Source organism: Myotis yumanensis, unplaced genomic scaffold, assembly GCF_028538775.1.
Source record: "Myotis yumanensis isolate MYYU_CA2020_CCGP unplaced genomic scaffold, mMyoYum1.0.hap1 SCAF_3, whole genome shotgun sequence".
NCBI lineage: Eukaryota > Metazoa > Chordata > Mammalia > Chiroptera > Vespertilionidae > Myotis > Myotis yumanensis.
In genome coordinates, this window is record NW_027223754.1 from 169,777,335 (window position 1) to 169,802,486 (window position 25,152).

A 25,152-nucleotide genomic window follows, 5' to 3' on the forward strand; every position below is an offset into this window, starting at 1 on the left:
AGATTTCCTGATTCTCAGACTCTCTGTCACTGTAATGAAATTAGTAGCTACCCTCAAACTACCATCACAGAGAACCTAAAGAGTAAGAAACACAAGGTAAGTATTGTGAAAAGCTTCTGGGAGAAAATACTTGAAATGTCTTAAGAAAATGCATAGGGTATTCCTTCTTAGGGTAAAATATTTATAAAGGACATTTAGCCTACTAAAAAACAAAGAAATTCTCTCTGGATTCTTATGAGTTTCAAACATAACACTCACCACAGTAGAAAACGGAAATATAACCTACCCCATGTTCCCATCCATGAGAAGAATCATGTTGTATATGTGAGAAAATATGAAGAGAAAGAGAATCGTGCTGAAGAACATTGTCATCCACGACCCGTGATCCTCTCGAAACATTTTTAACCGGAGCAACTGACCTGAAATATAAATATTATTAGTCAGTATATATCATAACTCAAACTTCTTTCATCTTTGCTTTGTTTTAGCAAATATTTATTATCCCACTACATTCTGAAGTCTTCGCTGTAAGACTAACTTATTGGTGAAATCACTATATAATGTCCTTTTTGCTGCTCAGAGATGAAGTCCAAAACAACCCCTATATCATCCGGGAACAAATGATACTAACATGAGAATCTAGCATACAGAGACTGTTTATTATGCTGCATGAAAACAAGATGGATTATAGCACCTACCTGCGATAGTCTATTTCACAAATATGTTTTCGGTTTATTCATCTGAAACTACTTAAGACAAATGGTAAAGACATTGCATAAATTCCATACAATTCCCTTTTGCTTCTAGAGACCCACTCCCGACACTGGCCAGACAATAAAACCAAGGCAGACTTCCCTTATGTGAGGATCCAATTACTGAAGGTGAATGGAAACTTAAAATAAAAGTAAAGTCTCTATCACAAGAGATGACTCAGCCTTACTCTTAGCTAAAATATCCATACCCATATACAAGTATGTACACAAGTGTGTGTGTGTTGGGGGCGGGGGGAGCATGTGCATGTGTTACAGAGTTTGGTGTGGCTCCCAGCAAAACAGTTTCCACACTGAGCCCTAAAATTCCAGTTACAAAGATAAATGCTAAACTTTGAATGTTAAAATGTAAATATTTCAAGGAGAAAATGCATTAAGAAGAACACTAAAGTAAAAATTATTGACATCAGAATTAGTTCAGAAAAGTGTTTGACATTAATGGTAGAGAATAGAAATGAGGGCATTAGTCCCTTAAAGGTGGGGAAGATGAAAAACCATAAATACAGGTAAGAAACATAAATACAGGTCAACCTGGTTTCTCCTAAGATAAAGTTTGTCTATTATACTTATGTCCACTCCTAAGAAAGTATATGTAAATAATGATACAGGAGATTGTATATGTATAGAAACTACAATTAAAATAGGTTAGGCTTAAAATTTTATAATAGAATTTCTCATTAGAGAAAATATTCTCATTTTATTCATGATAAGACAAAGTTATGAATACACACACACACACACACACACACACAATATCCATCTGGAAATTGCCTCTCTAGGGATAGACAGTGGCTCTCTTGTAGGTTACTGAGCATAGAAAGATCTTTTAAGATTTAACTGCTAGATTTTCCCTTGTACCTCACTTTTATTAAAACAGCACTTTAGATTTCATTTGGAAACCAGGCTAACAGAAACATTACCCTAGCTAAAACTTTAAATAGAGCAAAAAGAGAGATTTGGTTACATCATCTGGTTTCTTGGCTTGCACAAGAAAAGCAAAGGGCAAATCTGAAAGTCGGGGGGAATGTGGATTGTAACTAAAAGAAAATAGAAAACTTCCTACTGAAGCAAAGGAAACTAGCCCTGCAAATTACAACATGATTGGATTAATTGAATCAAAAAGTATGGAAAGCCCAGGGAAGTCTCCATACAACACAGGGATAGCAGTATCATAAATAGATATTAAGCATAGAATGCTTGAGAACAAAAAATACATGTCATAAATATGGAAGCGCAAACTATAAGGAATATTATTCATTCATTGAACAAATATTTAATGTGCTTAGTACAGGCCAGCATGGTTCTTCTAGGTGCTGTGAGCAGGGCAAGGAGGTGTTTGAAGTCCATCATCAGTTGCTGAAAACTTGACCTTATTTTAGACCCATCGACTCTCAGTGTTTAAAGTTCCCTTTGCTGGGAGTTCTTTCAGCTTCAAACCAAGACCTATTTGAAGAACTATGGAGACTAGCAATTAGAGTTCCTTGAAAATTTAAATGTGAATCTCCCTCTTAACATATGCATATGTCAAAAAATTCATTAATAATGTACTTTAAAAGTCAGAGAATAATGCTGTTGATTTAAGAGTGCTTTGCAAATAAAACATAGTGAATTAACTATACACTGGCTGAAGTGAGACAGTTAATAAAAAGAGAAATGTGACAGTACCATTTATGCTGTCCTTGCCAAGCTCACTGGTACTAATGTCCATCATTAGAGTCATTAGCACACAAGGGCAGGTTAACTTGGCTAAAATTCACTTGAAGCACAAAATGAAAGTGCTGCAGTATTTCAGGCCAGAACGTGTATGGCCCAAATATGAAGTCAAATCACATCAACCGAGAACTTTAAAATTAATCTGAGGATATCACATGAAAAGGTGTTGTCTCTGCCCTGTAGCGTCACCATACATTTGGTTTGCTTGGGATAGTAGTGGCTTATAACTGTTGTCCTGGCATAATTATTAATACCACCTTCTTCCTTTCTTAAGTGTATGGGTTTGGACAATAAATCGATATGCCACCTTTCCTACAGGTCACGGAATTCAGAATTTTATAACACTTTCCTTTAGAAAGAGTTTCAGGAAATACCTGAGTGAAAATAGTTCTTATAGGTCAGCAGAAGTCAAAGATATCACTAAGAGAAGTACATTTCTGACAGGGCCATAAGTGACTTTTATTTTAATCACAGTTATATTTATAAATCTGAGTGTATATTTATGTTATTAGTAAAATCTATCTTGGACTGTATGAACTGTCACCTTCAATATGGTCAAGGTCATGGAATATAAATCTTAAAACAATCATAAGCATTAAGGTGGAACACAAACCTATATATGTGTTGGAGGTGAGGACTGGAGGGCAGAGACTGACAGCTACAAATACTGCTACAAGTCCACTAAAATGGACTACAACTTAGACTCCCCCCTGGAAATACAGTAAGATTAGGACCGCTAATATGTCATAAGATTTTAACAAGATTAAAAGTATAAAAGCATATTAAAAATATATAATGAGCTCACATGTATTATGGAAGACAGAGTTAGGCAAGCACAAGAAAATTATGGAGAAACTACTTCATGTTCTTGGCTTTTTGCTGCTATGTTCTCAACAGCAAAAGAATGGAAAGGAGCATTTCCCAGATTTTTATCCTGAGTTCTGAGTCCCTTTTCTTGAGTAGTGATTCTCACAAGGAGGCCTTGAGCAAATACATAAACTAAACAACCTCAGAAGAGAAGGAATGGAAGTGGTTGTGCTCCCAGGTAAGAGGTGGGGGTAGCCCTACTCCTGGGAAGCTGTGGAAGCAGGATTGGATAGGTGAGGGCTTCTAGCTTCATGAAGGACACAAAGATTGAGGCCTCCAAGGTGGCAGATTCCCTGGGTGCTGGTGAAGGCCAATGTATCAAGGGTCATGGACTTGGAAGTCAGGTAAGGAGACTGAGCTAGTCCCACCCAAGGGAGTAAGGCCAGTAGGGCAGCCACCCACCTTCATTAGGAACACAACAACCTGGTAGGATCCCAGCCACTGCTGGAGAAGGTCACTGAGAGGATTTGACTACCAACTGACCTATGAAATGGACCTGGGCAATCAGAGGCTCCTCCCTCCCTACCCTGGGCTGGGATGTACGTTCTGCCCACCGTTCCCACAGTGGGAGCCATTTGCAAGTATACAGCTTTGAGAGAGTAAGGTGTTGTTGAGGCCATCTGTATGGTATACAGGACTGAACCCAGCCAAGACCTCTTTAAGATTCTGGCAGGCAGGGTAGAGATCTACTCATCTTGCAGCCACTGAAGACAAACATTGTTTGTAAGTTCCCTTGCTTATTAAAATTGCCACCTACCAATCTACAGTGTAAGGGGCAGTTTCAGATTTTACCTGGGAAGCTCCCAAGGTTGTGAATCAACACCATCTGAAATAGCACCCTAGTGCCCAAGAGGCGGCAGAAGACCATCACCCAAGCACTAATAGGAGAGGAGGATACAGGTAAAAACAGAATGAGGATTTATCTCCAAGACATGGGACTTCTTTAAACTGTAAGTATTTTTAAAAGGATGAAAATACCAGTACTGTGCTCTCTGCTCACCTTGGTAAGCAGGAACACAGAGCAAGATTTATTTAATTTAGAGGAAAAAAAGTGTGACATTATACATAAGACCCTAACCAGGAATTAAAAAGGATAAATGAAAAAAACACTTCCTTCATGAGGACTCCAAACTTATATTAACACTACTATCCATTTAGTCTTCTGCTCCCAAATCTCCTATTATGGTAACTTACACATATACTCCTTGGCCTTTGTAATACCAAATACTCCTAATTCTTTTTTTTTTTCTATTTTCCTGATTAGTCTTAGTCACCTTTTTAAGTATCTCTTCTTCCATTCATCCCATAACTAATATTTGTCATGGTCTGTCCTTAGCCTTTGTCTTTATCATATCACTACAGGGTCTCTTCCACTCTCGAGGGATTAACATCCAGTATCTCCAGCACAGACTTTTCTTTCTGAGTTCCGGAATGGAAGACTCATCTGCCCACTGTCCTCCTGAATATCCTGCTGCCAATTCAAACTCCGTTTACAAAACCAAATTCAAAATCTCCATTCCTTTCCCAACACGCAATATACCATATCTCCAATCTGACCATTTCCATCCCTAAATCCATTCCTACTTTTGATTTTACCATCTTATCACTTTCAAAATAACTCAGAGTAAGATTCACTCTTGAATTTTTCCTCCTGCATATTTTCCATTTCAATCAACAGTTCTAGTATTTTATAACCTGACGTCCATATTCTTCTCTCATAATTTGAGTTCCCATAGTTTTTTAATGGGACCATTGCAAAAATCTAACTGCTCTTCCCCACTCTAGCCTTCTTCCATCTCAAATCCACCCTCCACTTTTCCATTTAAGGAGAAACTAGCCATTGAATAAAAAGACAAGAGTTTTCGCTAAAATACAAGTATGGGCACACCATCCCTTTTCTTATAACCTGTCATTGATCAACATTCCCCTAAAGTATAAAATTCAAGTTCCTTAATGTGATAGAGAAAGGCATTGCTTGACTTGACCCAGGCTTACCTTTGCCCTCTCACCACTTCCTAGCTTTCCCTCTAGTTCCATCAACAGTAAACAGGCTGCAGTTTCCTACATTGCTGCTGAACCCTCTGCCTAGCGTACTCTTCCTTCCCCATCACTTGAATAACTCCTGTATTTCCTATGGGCCTTAAAATTCAGGTCAGAGATGACCCCCTTTAGGAAGTCATCTTCATTATCAAGTATTTCATATACTGGAATAATAGTCAGAAAGAACATGTAGGATGGAATCTCTTGGGAGGTAGTAAATTCTCTTCAGGGCAGACAAGGAGGAATGGCCACTAGACATGTAGAATGTAAAGGGTTGGATTACATGACTTCATGTACCAGTCCATCTCTTGGTACAAATTAAAGGATTTGTCAGAGAAGATTAGCTCAAAGTCTGTTAACTCAGAAGACTTTTAGTTTAAAGACAAAGAAATTTTCTTCACCTATTAAGAGAAAAAGAAAAAGGGTTCCTTCTTATGTTTTCTCTATTGTATGACTAATAAATAAAATTAACCCAAAGTAACATACTGATAAGATTATTTAAAGACCTAGTTAATATTCAATATTATACATATTAAAATACTTAACAACAAATGCAAGTCCCATTTCTTATATCTATAATAAGAGAAGAAATGATAAAATGAAATAGGACCAGAGCACTGGAAAATTAATTGTACTTTATTTCCAATCAGACTAAAATAAGTATATAAAGTATTCATGACTGATTTCTGTAAATTTATAATGGCAACAGAATAAAAATAATTAAAGAGAATTATTCCATTGATGGGACATCAGCAAAGGAAATTACCTAGCAAAACATATCAGAATATCATCAAGGAGAAAAGATGTTCTAGTTAGACAAACACAGCTTCACATAAGATCATAAAACTGTTGTGTCCTCAGGGCACATTCCATTAATATCAGATCCAATCTTGTTATTTCAGTGTGCAAAGAGAATTTAAAAACATTGAGCAGATAGTTATCATGCCTTATTAGAAGTAGGAGCTTACATAAAAAACGTTTATGATTCAGAGTTTGACAGAATCCAAATATCAAGAATTGAAATATAATCCCATTTGATACTAAAAATATGTATTATGATATATGCAATTCAAAAGAGGTTCTAGAAAGAAAAGAAGACAATGGTTAGAAACTCAGCAAGAACTATAAAACTTTAAGATCCAGAGTTTAAGGTCAATTTCAAAAGTGTATGTATTAAAATAAACTTTTAGTAACACATTTATATAAATTATTCTCCACAGGAAAAAACAGTGATAAACTTTCCATTTTATCGAGAAAGTCAAAGTATTATATTTTACTATAATATAGCTTTTCCATTAGGCTAATGAAAATTGAGGTTGATTTAAATTGCTTATTATTGTTCAGGAGGAAAATACGTAATTCTGAAAGGAAATTATTACCTGTTACTTTTCCATTTATGGAGAAACTAGACATTGAATAAAAATAATACTAAATTAACGTTACATCTTACTTTGGAGCCCTATGTATGATTTAGCAGCATAATTTATGCATGCATATATTATAATGTCCTATAATGTTGATGAAATCAATTTGTTCTTTATTTTCTAAATATGTACTAAGTGAAATCATATTAAATAGCACTTTTAAAGTCAAAATCCATCAAAAAAGTAAAGGTAAATAAAACACTTTCAGAAATGTTACAGGTTGTTATTATCACAACTAGAGGCCCGGTGCACAAAAATTTGTGCACTCGGGGGGTCCTTCAGCCCGGCCTATGCCTTCTTGCAGTGTGGGACCCCTCGGAGGATGTCCACCCCAGTAGGGACCCTCACCCCATGGAGGTTTGGCCAGCCTGGGTGAGGGACTGATGGCTGTTTTCAGGCTGGCCACACCCCCTTTATGGTGGGGGTCCCCACTGGGGTGCCTGGCCAGTCTGGGTGAGGGGCTGAGGGCCATTTTCAGGCTGGCCAAGCACCCTGGCAATGTAAGCTCCCAGCCTCTCCTTTTTTTTTTTTTATTCTGGGATTTATTTACCTTCTATAATTGAAACTTTGTTGCCTTTAGCGGAGGCCTGCAGAAAGCTTGGCTTCCTCCATTGCCAGGGGCAACCCACTCCTGCTCGCTCCAGCTCCGTGGCCATGGCTAGCTAAAAGCAGGTATCTGGGATTTGTTTACCTTCTATAATTGAAACTTGGTTGCTTTCAGTGGAGCTCAGAGCCCGGCCGTGGCAGGCGGGGAACCTTGGCTTCCTCCATCACTGGAGCAAGCAAGCCTCTTGCTCGCTCCAGCTCCATGGCTGCCAGCCGCCATCTTGGTTGGGCTAATTTGCATATAGTCGCTCTGATTGGCTGGTGGGTGTGGCTTAAGGCATAGCGACAGTACGGTCGATTTGCATGTTTGTCTTTTATTAGTATAGGATTTTGTATTTTGAAATGGGCAGTAGAATAGAAAGTATAGGTCCCTGTTGTTAAAAATTAATACCATACCATTATTAAATGTTTACATCATCATTATCAGTATAGTTATACCAGTTTTGAAAAACAGTACTACTTACAATTTCAAAGTAGGTTTTCATTTAATGCCAGGCATTATATTGACTCGACAAAAAGGGAAAGGTTAAATTGTCCAGACTAATCCCATGCAGGCTGACCCATGGTATCAAGCAATCCTGATCAATCACAAGGTTTGGACATTCGATCCCTGATCATAGGTGAGGTGGAGGGGACAGGAGATTCTGGTCCTGCCACAACTATTAATACTGAGAAGACAAAACCAGGCCAGAGGCCAAAAACTCTGCCATGTCACCCACATTTCCGATATTCATATTATCTGTACCATGCATTCAAGTCTCATTGATTTCTTTCTTCTCTCTAGAACTTGGTTTTCAATAATGACTTTCTACAAGTCCTCTAACTCTTTCAGTTACTTGCAAGCTTGCTAATTTCTCTACTCATTTAATTTATAGATTTACTAAATAAAAACAAAGAAACAAAAAAAAAAATACTGCAACTCAGTTGCCAAGGAGCTGAGAGCTCCTGACAAGAGCTAGAACCAATTTCCCATTTATTTGAGGAAACCATCTCGGAAGAGAACTTCCAGTAACGTCTACACAGGACTATACCCCTGGCAGCAACCTCTTGAGAGATCCCAAGGTGAACCAGCCAAGCTGCCCCCAAATTCCTCACCCAGAGTAACTGTGTGAGGTCACAAATGTGTATGATTGTTTCAAGCGTCTGAATTTGGTAATAATTTGTTACACAGCAATAAATACCTCCAGGTTCCATGGTTATTCTGAAAGCTAGTAGGAGCCACTGGAGAAGCCGAAGCATGGAAATAATGAAATATAACACTTTATGTGATTTCGTGAGGAAAGGGCTGAGATTACAACCTAGAAATGAAAGTGTAATATTCATAGTGCCAATGGTCTCTTTACCTTAATAAAATGCTGGACAGGATGATGACAGACCAAAAGAACCTTTGTAAAGATACGTTTCATAGCATGAAAGCCTGGAAATAATTGAATAATTTCAAAAGGAAAACTTTGTAAATGTCACTAATGATATTCACATAGTATGTCATATTTTTACCATATTTTCTACCTTTTAGTCAGAGTTTTGAGTCTTACATGAACAATAAAATAATAGACATAGGAGTTATTTTAGAAGATCAGTGTCTATGCAAAGTCAATGAATAACAATGCATTGTAATTTAGATGTTAGGGTTTTGTCTTTCAAGCCTGTAGGCAATATTGCTTCCAAGTTTTAATTTACTGAGAATTATAATTTATCTCAGGTACAGAAAGAATACACAAGCCAAACAAATAAGGAGCCATCCCATACTCTGGATAGCCAACAAATTGCATTTAGAAAAGAGTTAAAGATATACAAACCATTAGAATTCACTGTACCATTTTTGCTTTAAATCCTACTTCTACTGAGTTCACTATTTTATTTAGTTCTCATTTAACAGTCACTCATATAATGTTATTATCTTCTAGGCTAAATGATAGATGTTTTGTTAAAGAGTGACTTATATAACCACTGTCCTAAACTTTGATGGTTATAATTTAATATTTATAAATCATAAACTGCTTTCCCACCCTGATACTTTCTCACCCATAATAACCCTGTCCCTCTATGACTTAACTACTATTGAATATTACTGACTTTTATTTTTCTGTATATGAGGCATAAAAATATCTGTGGTTAGAATATTGGTATATTTCTTAGTAATTTCAATTCAAAGAACTGTCTGTATTCAATACAGATACAAGACTAAAATGAAGCTGAATAAACTGAATATTTTATAGTACACTAACTTGAAATTATGACAGGAAAAGTATTTAATTATTTAATTACTGAACTTTTATTTAATCAAGTATGCAAACCAGCAACTTCAGAGAGATTAGTAGGAAATTCTTTCCAAATATAATCTCATTTGAATTATCCTCTTGTAGAGTCTTGGAAGTAGTTATTTGTCAGTGCCTGGGGAAGTAATAACTTATGATGTGTTGGTGGTGAAGAATACTTATATTGTAACAGGCTAGATGCTTCTGTGGTTTATCATTAACACACAGTGATACATATTGCAGGAGCATTTTGGGGATCAATGTCACATTCGTGAAATGGCCAGTGTGTGACCAGGTGCCACCCTAGTTTGCATATCATATACATTAAAAAATTTATCTTTAGACAGTGGTTAAAAGCAAAGCACTACCTGAAATCTCAACTGTTCCTTTTATTAACTATGTTGGGGTAAGTCAATTATAACCAAGCATGCCATTTTTTTCTAATCATCAGATTATCACAGAGAATTAACACGGTTAGGATGAATGGCTATTCCCTAGTCCAGGTTGTTTCCTTCAAGAGGGAGAATGCTCCACTAGCTATGTCACTCCTAACATCTCTCCACTTCTAGGCAGACATGACTTACTGATCATTTTGAATGAAGAAAATTAGTGTGTGTAACTTAGGACTTTTTCTCTAGAGACCAAGTCTCTTCTGGAGAGCACCCCAAGTTCTGCCCTGCCTCTCCAGGGGAGGTATGGAGTGTGGCACTGTCTGGGCCTGGGGACACCTGTTTAATTCTGGATTTTAGTATTAGGAAGCACCCTTGCCTGTAGACATAAGTCACATTCTCCAGTACATAGTCTTCCAGAATAGAGGTAATATTTTGGTCACCATAAGCTTATTTATTAATTTATTCAGGACTTGGGCAGAGAAGATGGGTACTTCTTATTGGTCCTTCTAAAGGAGTTTAAAACATTAGTGATAAGAATAATCAACCATTCTATTAAAAGACAAAATACAAACACCCAGACTAACCAGCGTTTTCATGTGCTCCAACTTTTATACTCATGCCAACTACCTAGACCCATGGTCAGCAAACTGCGGCTCGCGAGCCACATGCGGCTCTTTGGCCCCTTGAGTGTAGCTCTTCCACAAAATACCACGTGCGGGCGTGCATACAGTGCAATTGAAACTGCGTGGCCCATGCGCAGAAGTCAGTTTTCGGCCTGGGAGAGTCTATTTTGAAGAAGTACTGTTGATATTTGGCTCTGTTGACTAATGAGTTTGCCGACCACTGAGTCCTAGACTGTTTGAAGTGAGAATGAAGAGATTCCAAGAACTTAGGCAAAGGCTGCCCGTTCGTTGTGGCTCAGTTGGTTGAATGTCATCCCATGCACCAGAAGGTTACTGGTTCAAACCCGCACATGCCCAGATAGTGGGCTCAATCCCCAGGAGGGGCCGTACAGGAGGGAGCTGATCAATGATTCTCTCTCAACATTGATGTCTCTCTCTCTCTCCCTTTCCCTTCCTCTCTGAAATCAATAAAAAGGTATATATAAAGAACCAGTAAAAAAGACCAAAAGAAGCAGAGTGATGTAGCTGATAATCATCATGGGATTCAAATAAAAAAATGTCAAGGTGAGTACAGTTAACAGTATCAGTTTATACAGAGGTTAAAGGGAATGTAGGCAGGAAAGAGGAGTTGGTCAATGAGACTGAAGAAAGCATTTTCAGAAGCATGGTGAGAATGTTAAAGTGGTTTTGAGTGTTAGTTAAGACATACAGCTGTGGAACTCAATAGAATGCAGGATAATTCCCAGTGCTCAGGAGACAGGCATAGAGCCAAGAGCAACGAGACCCACTTGAGGCATTGTACCCAGCAAGCATCCAATTAGATGTAAAGAAAAGAAGGGTGGGAGGGAGAGGAAAGGAAAGAAAAGGAACTTCAAAGAAAAGCATCAGAGCATCTAATCTTGAAAAATAAAATTAGAAGTAGCTTCTAAGTAATTAACTACTCAGTTATACAGAGCTGTCCAAAATAATCAGCACGGTGAAGTAACCTTTTGTTTAGGCAGTGATTGATTCTCAGGTGAGGCTGGCATTGAAAAACTTTGCTGCTAACCTTTATAAGAATTTGGTGATAAGTTCAAAGAGAGAAGTCAAAAAAGTATTTAGAATCCCTGCAAGAAATGTTCTAAAAATGGAACAAAAAATATGATTGCTGATATAAAAATAAGCATCAATTTTAATCACACTATACCAGATGGGGCCTACAAGATAAAAAGGGCACTGTCATTAAAAAGAAAATAAATGTTCCAGCGAGGACAGAATGATGTCCCTTGTAGCAGCCATAAGCACAGCACTCTGCCAGGAGTCCTACAGTGGCGTGTAGGCAATATTTTTGTCAAATAATGTGAGTGTGTCTGACAGTTATGTTCTATCACAGGCTGTGCCCTTGATGGTAAGAGTGTTCTGCTGGAGCATAAATAGAAACTGAACACTAAGATATTAATCTAACAAACTGGTGAAGATGACTCAATGCCACAGACCAGGCAACTGAATAGAGATCAGAACAGAATCCAACAATCAGCACAGAAATCTAAATCAGCTTCAAAGAGCCAGTGTCTAACACACAAGCTAAGTCTATAAAACCAGATGATAAGGCAAGGGCATCACTGAGAGCACTCACTCCAGCTCCAACAATCTATGAGTTTGTAAATCCTCATAAAATTTTTGGCTCTTTGCCTGATAAGAATCTAAAATAAAACTAAAATTATAAAGTAATTGGCTTGAAAAATTCATGTAAGAATTATGAACCTTCCTGGGTTTAAATGAAACTAGCCCAGCCAGCATGGCTCAGTGGTTGAGTGTTGATCTATGAACCAAGAGGTAATGGTTCGATTCCCAGTCAGGGCACATGCCCAGATTACAGGCTTGACTCCCAGTGTGGGGTGTGCAGGAGGCAGCCTATCAATGATTCTCTCTCATCATTGATGTCTCTCTCTCTCTCTCTCTCTCTCTCTCTCCCTCTCCCTTTCTCTCTGAAATCAATAAAAATATATTTTTTTAAAATAAATTAAACTCAAAACATGTTTATGAGGGCTCAGGAGACAGACAACCAAGTAGGTTAGTGACTGCCCATAGAGGTGACCTAGAGCTACTCTCTCCTGCCTCTTGTTCTTCATATGACAAATAAGGATAATAATAACCATGTCATAGGACTGTTGTTAGGATTACATTGTAATTTATATAAGTCACTTACTTAACTGCCTAACACATGACATGCACTCAAGGTGAGTTATTTTTTATCCCTTTATCAATAAATTAGATTTGAGCCCTACATACAACTCATCAGAAACAACTGGGCATGGAAGATCTTAGCTAAATGGTGTCAGATAATCTGAATATGCTCTAGGACAGGGGTGGGCAACCTTTTTGTGAGTGCGTGCCAAAACCAGCAAAATCTGACTCGAAATTCTTCTGCATGCCAACCCTAATTTTTTGAGAACATGTTATGCCTACTTGATATTTCTTAAGGTGCACATATGTGAAGAACCTTGAAGAAATAATAAAATTCATTAGAGCGACAAAAACACAGTATATGATGATGAAAAATACATTTATTTTTTAATGTATACATGTACACTGATAGTCCAATAGAAAACTTTATGACTCCGTTCGATATTATCAGTGGGACTTTTGCTGCTGCATCACTGATGACAGAGATTTTACATCAGGTTTATGTTTCGCGACCTTCAGAGATATGAACGAGCTACTACTTTCACCCATCAGGCTACTCCTATTGCAAGACTTAACAAAATTCGTCACTGAGAACAAAGATTCACAAGTGTATGTGGATGAAAACAAAACACTGGTCGGATCTAGGAAGGCAGGGAGAGTTAAGGCAGAGGCATAGAAATTGCTCTTCCCCTCTCTTGTCAATCCATGTCTATGGTCTTTAAGATAACTTGTTATGTAAAATTATTTATCTAAGATGCACCTACACTGAATTTATCTGAAAAATTAAAAAGTCAATATTAAGAAAAAAATTGTAAATGGAAGATTATAAGAGAGAGTTTCACATGCCAGCAAAAGTTACTGGCGTGCCATCTTTGGCACACATGCCAGGGGTTGCCCACCCCTGCTCTAGGAGGTTGTGACTCAAACACAAATCTAATTGTACAGGAAAGAAGGATGGAACACTGAGAAGAGCAGCAGATGGAATATGTACACTGAGATTGTAATTTCAAAGAAGAAGCCTCCATCTACTTCAAGCAACAGGAAGTCAAAAGAGCCAGAGGTGCTGTCCAGTATACCCACCTGGTAAGGGTTTTGCCCCTTTAACCCTTGGGAGAGATGAGTCCTGTGATGGGGTAGAAAAACTACAAACGATGACTTCAGGTTTTCCAGTCCCAGAAGCTGAAGAGAAAGCACCATGAGAACCTAGCAGTTGCATATTCCAGCAGCAGTAATGCAACAACACTTCATTGTCTTCTGACAATGTAGAAACATCTATGGACCAAGATGTCCATGTTGGAGGGATATAAATAGTAAAATAAAGGCAGCTATGAACATCTTAAATGTTCAACCAAATATCATGCATGGTACATTAAGGTGAAAGAATCATGCAGCCATTAAGATGTATTTACAAGTGATATTTAATGATCTGAAAGATGTGGACTTATAATAAATACTGAATACACAGTATAAGCTCATGTTTTGTGAATATAGATTCCTAAGAAAACATTATCATTTACACACACACACACACACATACACACACACAAATGAAACAGAATGAAAAATTATATGTAGTCTAAAAAAGTATATATGGCCCGGCTGGTATGGCTCAGTGGTTGAGCATCAACCTATGAACCAGAAGGTCACAGTTCAATTCCCGGTAAGGGCACATGCCGGGGTTACAGGATTGATCCCCAGTGTGGGGCCTGCAGGCAGCTGATCAATGATTCTCTCTCATCATTGATGTTTCTATCTCCTCCCTTCCTCTCTGAGATCAATAAAAATATATTAAAAAATAATAATAATAAATAAAAAGTATATGTGAATTGATCAATAGTTAATGTAATGTAACAGGAGAAACATTCTGGAAGAAAGTCTTGATCCATGGGGTTTGCCAGGAGAAGAAGGAAAATTACCTTCTGTTCCCCATTCCCCTACAGGAATCCTCCCATCATGTGCCTAAAAAGAGAATGAACAAGGAATCTTCAAGTGTTTAGCTTGAGTCCTAAGAAACTCATCTGAAGCCTTTCAATTGAAGCCACCTTTTCAAAGATTTCTCTGCAAAAGAGGGGACCAGAAATTTTGAGAGAAGGGACACACACACACACACACACACACACACACACACACATTAAAAGCAGACCTTTTGATATGCAAATGTTGAAGCAAATGCCATTTGGAACAGTTGTTTTACTGTTTTCTCCTTCAGATGGGGAGAAGATCAGCGATGGAAGCCGAGGCACTTATCTGGAGGTGATAAATGACCAACTGATACAAAAGAGCTGGCTGGGACATAGGAGGACAGGCCTCCCTGTGAACGGGCATAGAGAGGACTCGAGAAATGGCGGTATCAGAATCAATGTTAACATCTAGGCTGTTTAATACCCTCTTGTAATTTTCAGGCCTAAAGCACAGCTTAACAGGTGCAGATTGAACTGAACTGTAAACATTTTCCTGGATTGGGTGAACATTTTTCTCTTCATCATGGACACTCAGTGGCAACTCAAAGATCAAATCTATGTCAACAGAGCCCTCCGGTTCAAACAGTCTGTTCGGCCATTTGGATTTAGAAACAGAATAACACCTTGTCTGTCTAGTTGTGAATTGTTCTCCACTAATTTCAATGTTTGTTTTACTCACATATGAAAGGAACTGCTTACATTATAAAATGGTTGCAAGTAAATTCAGGGTATAGTAAGAAATTTCCATTTGAAAGATGAAGAAAGAATGTAAAACACTCATGTCATAAAAGATTTCAAAAGTAAAAAGTTGAGGAAGTAAAATTTATTTTTGTGAACTCTCTTTTTTTTTTTTAAATATATTTTATTGATTTTTTCCAGAGAGGAAGGGAGAGAGATAGAGAGTTAGAAACATCGATGAGAGAGAAACATCGATCAGCTGCCTCCTGCACATCTCCCACTGGGGATGTGCCCACAACCCAGGTACATGCCCTTGACCGGAATCGAACCTGGGACCTTTCAGTCGGCAGGCCGACGCTCTATCCACTGAGCCAAACCGGTTTCGGCTTTTGTGAACTCTCTAAAGAACCTAGTTTTATCTCATGATTTTGAAAAGATTTTCAAAAATCATTCTTTTTCATCTGTGAAGATGCCAAGTAGCTCAGGCCAACTGATCTTAGAAAAATCAAAATGCTTCTTTTTCCTAAATTATACTATCTGGCAAAGTGACTGCACACTCATTCACTTGGATAGAACACGCTTTGTGAACGCATTATCACCAAATATGATAGTGACGAAAGTTAAAGAATTGGGCTTTGTTTTCATTTTGGAGAAGAAAAAGTTAAGATATCAGAGTGATGGCATTTGAGTACATAAAGAAGTCATTGAGGCAGAATTAAACACTTGCTCAACCACTCTTGGTGGTAGGAAAATTAGAAAGGACAGGATTCCTGTTCCAAGAGGTCAGATAACCAGATAACCATGCTCGGCATATAAATGGCCCAGGCCGAGCTGAGCTGCCCGATAAGGAGTGTTGCTTGGGTTGCATAATCTCCAAGAAAAAGGGCTCACTGGCAGAAACTTTTTTAAAAAATGCAGTTATATCAGACATTTTTAAATTTTCTCTAATGTCAGGGCTTCCCAAAAGCCCACATCTCAGACTATAAGTGCTCCCTTATCATTAACCTCTTCCCCTGGTCTTTTAAAAGGCACTAGCCAACTTCAGTGGATTCTATCTTTCAACTATCATAATAATTTTAAGTGAAAACGAAATGTTTCTACTGCACCACTATTCCCATTTTTAAAAAGTGCGATAACTCGTTCCAATTGCTACTCAGCTCATTTGTATTTTCCTCCATTCTGTATTCAATAACTCCCTCTTGTACTCAATTGACCTCATGTCCTCAACACTCAATTTCTTTAAAAAGTTCTTATTACAGCACCAGCCAAAGCAGTAATTAGTAGTGTTTAGTGACCTTTTCCCATCCAGCACCAGAGAAACCAGATTTTTTCTTTTCATAATTTCATGGTATCCACTTTCCTTGACTTGCAGCCAAAAAAAAAAAAAAAAAAAAAAAAAGGAAAAAAAATACAATACTTACTCTGAAAAGTACCTGCCAAGTAGCACCAAGAGAGGTCTAATAAATATTTTATTCTTGTTCTAAATGTAACTGGACTCTACAAAATCAAGTAAATTTCAGGAGACTTTAAAACTGGCAAGAATTAAGTTACTAATGTTACAGTTTAAATGATCCATCAATACCAGTTTTCCAGAAAAGGTCAACCAGAAAATAAAGGTCTATAAAACTTTAGTCTGTAATTGAGTGGAAATAATGTATTGGTAGCATTTGCTTTTCTATTTAAAGGTACTGTTGTGCATTTGTCCTTGCAAAGGGACTGTTGGGTTTTAATCATCTGTCCAGTTTTTCAAGGTAATGTTGAAATTTTCTTTCCCAAAGCACAAGCTACTATGTTTTCATTAATGTCATTTGAGTAATTAATGGCTTATTCTCTGATTTACCAATGTAATGCAAGTGTTAAGTAGCACTAAATCTAGGACTGACTTATCAGAGTTACCATATACTCCTCCAACTTCTAAAACATTAATAGTCACCTTTGGGTGATCCTACTGTGGTCTGTCTGGTTCCAATCCCCTGCTACCCCCATGCCTTCTCTCTCCACAGTGGAAGCCACTTAATCTCTCCTGGATGCTCAACCTTATCTCGGGCTTTGGACCAATAGCATTCTCATGAGAAGGGAACTTTAGCTCAATATAGAGCACTAGATATCAAGTCAACCTTGCTGTTAATCCAACTCTGATAACTGATCCCTTGGCAAAGGTTTAACAATGAGGCTTCTGCCTTGTTCCTGAAACCAAGTCCCATTGATCCTGTAGGTATGGTACCTGGGTCCCTTGCTCACTTCCCTCAGTGCCTATTTCTCTGTCCTGATTAAAACATAACATCTGCTCTCTGTATGCCACAAAGTACCTTCCTGGGTGTGATTTTCCACCCAATGTCTGTAGTTATGTCCTAGTCCCCCACCCCATCCCATCTCATCCCCAATCTCCTATATTAAAGGGCATGTCTAGTTCCAACTTAGATCTCCTAAACCTCCTCTGTTCCAATGGAGTAATAAACATTGCCAGGCCTGACTCTGTCTCAAGTTATAAATTCACCAATGGAATACATAATTGATCAAAAAGGATTTTAGATAGATTTATAAACTTATGTAGGTTGGGTAATATTAATTCTTATAGGTCATGAAATGTTAACATTACCATTTCTCTCTATAATATGACATCATTACCACCACAGTATATCTGGTAGGAAACCATATAGTCTTTAAAAATTATTATATTGTCATATACTTAATGAAATGGAAAAATCCAGAAACAAAATTATATTCTGGTTAGTCAAGAGTAGTGGAACAGCAGGTGATTTTAATTTTCTTTTTCATGGCTTTCTCTATATATCTCTACTCTATCTCTATCTCTTTCATTTGGTTGTATAGTTTCCAAATATCCTATACTAAGTAAACATTGCTTTTAAAAATAACCTGAACAAAAAGAGAAAGAATTAGCAAGAATGTAAAATAGTTTAAAAACCTGAGAGTATCTTTAAGTATAATAAAAGATCTAATTGATTTCTCTTTTTAGAGCCTTAAAAAATTAATAGAGATGATTTCCCAAAAGAGTTATGCTCAATGCTCCAACGTCTTAATCTACCTGTATGTGGTAGCTGTCCTATAATCAGAACACAGTCCCAGAAGATCTCTAAGACATTAAGAAAAAAGCAAGCAAACAAGCACACCAAATCCAATATATCTAAGTACCCTATTCAAATGCAGTACGCTGAAGCAAACTCCAGTTGTCACTTGGAGAATAGATTAAGGACACTGTAGGTGGGCTCCAAATTTCAAAATAAAAACTCACCTTCCATTCTTACCCAGTCAGTTCAATAGGAAAGGATTAGTATAAACACTTGCTGAATGCTACCAATTTTTACCAGCTTTACTATACCTATTAATATGCATGTGAGAATTAAATGAGTATATATGAATCCCATGATAAACCTCTTCAGAGATAAGAAAAGTAGTTTGTACAAGGTCACAGACCTATGTAGTGGCAAATCCATCTCTGACTATCTCTGAATCTCATTTTATTTCTAATATGCCACTTAAGTCTAAAGATTCTTCTAATTCATGATAGAACAATTAACGAAAATGCAGAACCTGGCCAGGTAGCTCAGCTGGTTAGCGTATCATCTGGATATGCCAAGGTTGAGGGTTCAATTTCCGGTCAGGGCAATTGCAAGAAGAAACCAACAAATGCATAAATAAATGAAACAACAAATCAATGTATGTCTCTCTCTCTCTCTCTCTCTCTCTCTCTCCCTCTCTCTCTTAAATCAATAAAAAATAAAACTTTTAAAGAGAATTCATGTAAAGTATCTTACACTGTGAGGAAAATTAGTGATTTTTGTACATTCTCTCTTCAGAAAGAATTCAAAAGATGGAAAAATACATCTAAAATGAATTTCCAAGGTCTTTTATTAACTGACTTGGCTTTTTAAGAAAACAAAGTACAATTTCCCATATGATTTCAATATGGCAAATTCACAATGTGGCAAATTCCTATTTTTTCCGAATGATCAAGAAATGTGGCTGCTTAGTATTGCTACTTCAAAATGCATAGATGGACTACCAATGTTTTATACTGCACCCAATAAAAGGTAACAATATATACTGAAAATAAGTGTATCTTTTTTGTCAGTAAGAAACAGACTGGACTCCTTCACAAGTTATGAACATAAATTGCTACAATGGTCTAGACCAGTGGTCGGCAAACTGTGGCTCGCAAGCCACATGTGGCTCTTTGGCCCCTTGAGTATGGCTCTTCCACAAAATACCACATGCGGGCGCGCACGTACAGTGCGATTGAAACTTCGTGGCCCATGCGCAGAAGGCAGTATTTTGTGGAAGAGCCACACTCAAGGGGCCAAAGAGCTGCATGTGGCTCGAGAGCCGTGGTTTGCCGACCACTGGTCTAGACAGAGGACCCATCAGTAAAGATATTCAGTAAACTGTATTCTATACAATCCAACTTTTACTTCATGCCTTATAAAGCCCATTGCTTATTAGTATGCCTTCAACTGGGGCTCAGGGAAATATTTTAGGTTTCCTAATCAAACATATTCAGGACCAGACGTCAAGCAATATGAGTCTAAACAGAAGAGCATAAACATCAGCTGTTCTCCCATGGTTGAATTAGAATTTGTATTGATTTCTCAATAGTCTGAAAGATTCTTATGAAAGGGCAGGGGCTTTATTCTCAAAATCTTTTTTATCTTGTCATAATACCTGTTACCTGCATGTCACTTGTATAGATGCCCATTGACTGACAGCTGCTCCATAGCAAGTGGAAGATGACAGCTGTCTTCTTTGGCTGTAGTAAGAATCTGGAAGTTCTCAAATTAGTCAGATCAGTTACTTTTCCAACTACTTATAAGGCCACTTTTGTCTTAAAGCCAATCCTACTTTCTTCTCTCAGACACTCTGGTTCTATTGCAAATGCTAACAAATCAGTTCAGGAGTTGAATTTCAAGAAAAGTGTTATGTAAGAGAAGCACTCTGTTAAAGTACAACTAAGTACTGTGCTGTACACTATGAAGTAAGTTATTCAACACCAACATCACATGGTGCTCTCACCCATAGAAAACCTTTTAGGGGACATTCTATTAGGTCAAGAAGATCAATTCACTCCTGGGACTCTGGAGTCACTATTTTCTGCATCCTAGATATCTAAATGGATCACAGATGAGATGAAAACAATCTCTCATCCCACAGCCAGACCAGGCTGGGTCTAGAAATGGGGGTTTAAGTAAGGTCTACTATTACTAATCATACCCAGATAAGGTCTATTATTAATCACTAGAGGCCTGTTGCACGAAGAGATTCGTGCAATAGGCCTTCCCTTCCCTTGGCTGCTGGCACCGGTTTGCCTCTGGCACCCGGGACCCAGGCCTTCGCTCTGGCTGGGCTCTGGCCGGAGCCGGCCCCGGAGCCATCCGGCTTCGCTCTGCTGCCTGGTGCCTATGTATGCAAATTAATCGCCATCTTTGTTGGGTTAATTTGCATACTCTCCTGATTGGCTGTTTAGCATAGCGAAGGTACAGTCAATTTACATGTTTGTCTATTATTAGGTAATCGTAATATAGCCTAAAAGTCTAGATTGATACTGAAAAGATCCAGAAGAGTATAAAAACATTACAGCTATATTACCAAGAGAGGAATAATGCCATTGACAGAAAATATAATGTCATAAGGACTCGGACTCATTAGATCAAGATGAGAAAGTACTTCAAAAATTATCCAGTAGCTATATGAACTCATCTGGAGGGAATAATAAAGATTCTGTTTTGACTTGTGAAGTTTCAGATGTAAATAAGCAAACAGTAGAATTTAGGGGAGAAGTCAAAACTATGAAGAGGTGTATGTGTGTGTCTGTGTGTGTGCAAGAAAGAGAGAGAGAGAAATATATTTAATGGTCACCTTCGTAGAGATGACAGGTGACATCATGGGAATAGGTAAGAACAAGAAGACATAAAATATGTACAAAGGAAATGAAGGATAAGAGCAAAACCTTGGGCAACGCCCATATTTCGAAGGATAAAAAGAAAGGCAAGCACAAAAGTAGCTGTCAGGTAAGAGAGGAATTGGAATCATCAATATCTTAAAAGCCAAGGGAAACAAACATTTTGAGAATGCAGTTCTAGGAAACAATATAAGTGTGCAGTAAGAGATTAAAAGAGGAAGATGTGGACTGAGAAATGATTGAATCTGGTAATGTTTTGGTCAAAGCATTTGGGGTTGTAAAGGAATACTTAAGTGAAGGAGGATTTTTTTTAATAATCTGAGAGGCAATCTCATAAAGAGAGAAACCAAAGCAAAATTCAGTCTTATATGAAGTTAAACTGGGAAGCAACTAGGACCAAAGCCACCTTCTCAGTCTCCAATTTTTCTTTTGAGTAGGTTCCTCTCCTTGTACACAGACTGATACAGTTGCTTGAGTCAAAAACATTAAATTATAGGGTGAACATCTACCAGAAACTGAAACATCTTGGTCTAACAAACTCATTAGAAGAAAATAATTAATGGAAGCTAATGGACTTGCCAGTAGGAAAGGAATTAATGTCAGCCCTCTTGGAGATGGCCTATGGTGAACTCATGCAGCTAATGAGTTCACCAGCCTTGGGTCATATCACTCTCCTAGCCCAATGAACCGCAGCAAGGCAAAATCACCTGATATAATCATAGTTGCTAAGGCATTCATTCAGCAGAGGCCATTGACTAAGGCAGAATTCAAAAAGGATGTTTAAGAGGGTTTATTTTCAGGCAACCTAGAAGTAGCTGTTACAATTTAATTGGTGTTCCAAAGCATGTGGGTGCCTATACCATACTAGGTACTATAAACTGAACCCAAAGTTTACTTCTTCCTGAATGTCAGTAGAGTAGGAGACTCAAAGAAGTTGAAGACAACCATAAAATTACAAATTAGGAACAATATGATAACTTCCATATAAAAGTTTTAAGATGACCAGAGGAAATAAAAATGGAGAAGGTAATATTTTTGCTGACCTCTGAAAAACATATAATAGGATTTCAACCAGAGCTGGGAAAAGGAAGAGGGATAGGGATAAGGCCCTACTTAGGAGATACTGTCTCTACCACTAGGCTGAGAGCCCCTTAAGAGAAAGGAATATTTCCCACTCACCTTTGCATCTTTAATGCCTAGTATAGTATCTCGCAGGGTAGTTCCACAATTAATATTACTATTTTCATATTAATAAGTAAAAATAAATAAGGTGAAAAGAAAGGGAACCATCAGCAAAGGGAACATTTTGCGCCTGTTCATAAAACAAGAATATCCAGTACTTGAAGAGTAGTGAGAGGTATAAATGGGAGGGTAAGTTTATGGCCATATTATGAAGGGCCTTGAATGTAAATTAAGCATTAATCCTAAACATGGTGTTAGAAATGTCACTGCCCTGGACATAAAGAAACTAAAGTATAGGCCCAGATCTGCCATAAATTCTCTTGACTATTTCTCATTTGTAATATGAGGCTGGTCTCAAACTGATTGTCGGACTGCAGTGGGAAGGCCAGGGAGGGTTGGGGGACAGGAGGGAGGGGAGTAAGAGATCAACCGAAGGACTTGTATGCACCCATATAACCATAACTAATGGACATAAGACACTGGGGGGTAAGGGAGGGCAGGGGCTTGTCAAGGGCGGGGGGGAAAAAAAGGACACTTATGTAATACCCTTTGTAATACTTTAAGCGAAAAATAAAAAAATAAAAAAATAAAAAATAATAATAATAATAATATGAGGCTGGCAAATTCTCACACACCTTGGACAGTTGTGAGGTTCAGATTTGATAATGTATGTTGAAGATGGTGCTAGTAATCTTTGTATCCCCCACAGCACACATCAGAGAACTTTGCCAAGTAAATATTTAATGACTTCATCTGTAAAATGTAAAACTCTTCAAATGTAAAAATATTCAATACCTATAATTAACCAACCCATTAAATTTAGTAGATATTCAATGATTATTTGTTGAACTGGTTTGTTTGTTTGTTTTCCACATTGGCACATATTTTCTAAGAATATTACCAAGAAAATTATATTCAAGAAATGGGCATTGAAAATCTGTGATGTACAGATTAGACACTAGGAATACAAAAACAAAGCAGCCACCATTCCCTCCCACAAAGAATTTACAATATAATAAGGGATATGAGACATCTAGACAAATACATATAATACCAATGAACACTGAAAACAGAACTTTGAATGAGCACCATGGTGTGAAGGCTGTCTCCAAGAGGGCTGCCATTAATTCCTTTCCTCCTGGCAAGTCCATATCATTCTCTTGGCAAGAAGCCTCCCGCACTCTGTATGAGTGAAGTGTCCTAATCTCATTTCTCCACTGCTCTTATTCTAATCCAGTGGTTCTCAACTTTCTGGCCCTTTAAATACAGTTCCTCATGTTGTGACCCAACCATAAAATTATTTTCGTTGCTACTTCATAACTGTAACGTTGCTACTGTTATGAATCGTCATGTAAATATCTGATATGCAGGATGGTCTTAGGTGACCCCTATGAAAGGGTCGTTCGACCGCCAAAGGGGTCTCGACCCACAGGTTGAGAACCGCTGCTCTAATCCAAGCCCATGAAAAGAAAAGACCTGGATCGGACTCATTCCTTCCATTCTTGCCCTTCAACCAAGTTTTTGATACAACACTTAATATGATGATTTTAAAAACATAAATTGGATAATGTAACTCCTTGTTCAAAGCACTTCGAGAAATTTATATTATACTGAGAATAAAAGTCAAAGTCCTTACTATGGTATACAGAAAGAGCCCACATAATACAGTTCCTAACTATTTCTCCAAATTCCTCTCCTTCCACATTCCACTCTATCTATACTAATCTGCTTGTGGAACACGACGCTCATTTCATCTCTGGGCCTTTCACTTGTTCTTCCCTCTGCCTGGACACTCTTTTAAGCCTCTACTAACATGTCACCTCTTCAGACAGCCCTTCCCTGCTGACCCATCTGAAACAGTGCCCACCCCTTCCTGGTGCTCTTTATCTCATTAAACGGCTTTATTTGATTTGATTTGATTACTTCCTGACACTGTAGTACATGCTATTTATTTCCCATTCTAGATCAAAAGCAATACAAGACAGAGACTTCTGTCTATTTTGTTCACCGCTGTATCTCCAGTACCTACCACAGTGCCCAATGCATAGTGGATGTTCAAAAAATATTTCAACAATGAATGACTGTCAGACTACACTTGAGGAGGAATGTGTAGAAAAGAGCATAGCAGGCCTGAACTGCTGCCCTTAGAAAGGCCTGAAGAATTAGCCTGTGGATGGCATGTGGGAATTTGAATTTTGAAAGGGTGCCCATCATTCTGTAACTAACAAGGTTGCCTTGCTGTGCCTAAACTGTATAAATAATAGGCTTAGGCTGAACTACTGCTTTCCTTTTGGGAGCCTGGAATTTAGGTATGTGCCAGGCAGAGGATGCCTATGTGACCAGCCTCTAATAAAAACTCTGGGTACTGAGTCTCGAACGAACTTCTCTGGTTGGCAGCAATTTACACATGTTGTCATGACTCCTTGCGGGAGGAAATAAGCGTGCTCTGTGTGGCTTTGCTGGGAAAGGACTCTGGAAGCTTGTGCCTGGTTTCCCCAGGATTTTGTCTGGTGTATTTTTTCTTTTGTTGATTTTGCTTTGTATCCTTTCACCATAAC

The 25,152-nt window shown here is 38.0% G+C and overlaps 1 protein-coding gene across 2 annotated transcripts in view; it reads right to left on the minus strand.

The window, feature by feature from the left end:
* The window catches only part of TMEM117 (transmembrane protein 117), a 427,129-nt gene that overhangs the window by 344,153 nt on the left and 57,824 nt on the right, over positions 1–25,152 (minus strand). For both annotated transcript variants that reach the window (XM_070407800.1, XM_070407799.1), the window contains exon 3: positions 287–419. In XM_070407800.1, the coding sequence (XP_070263901.1) occupies positions 287–419 (133 nt within the window). The remainder of the gene's footprint in view (positions 1–286; positions 420–25,152) is intronic.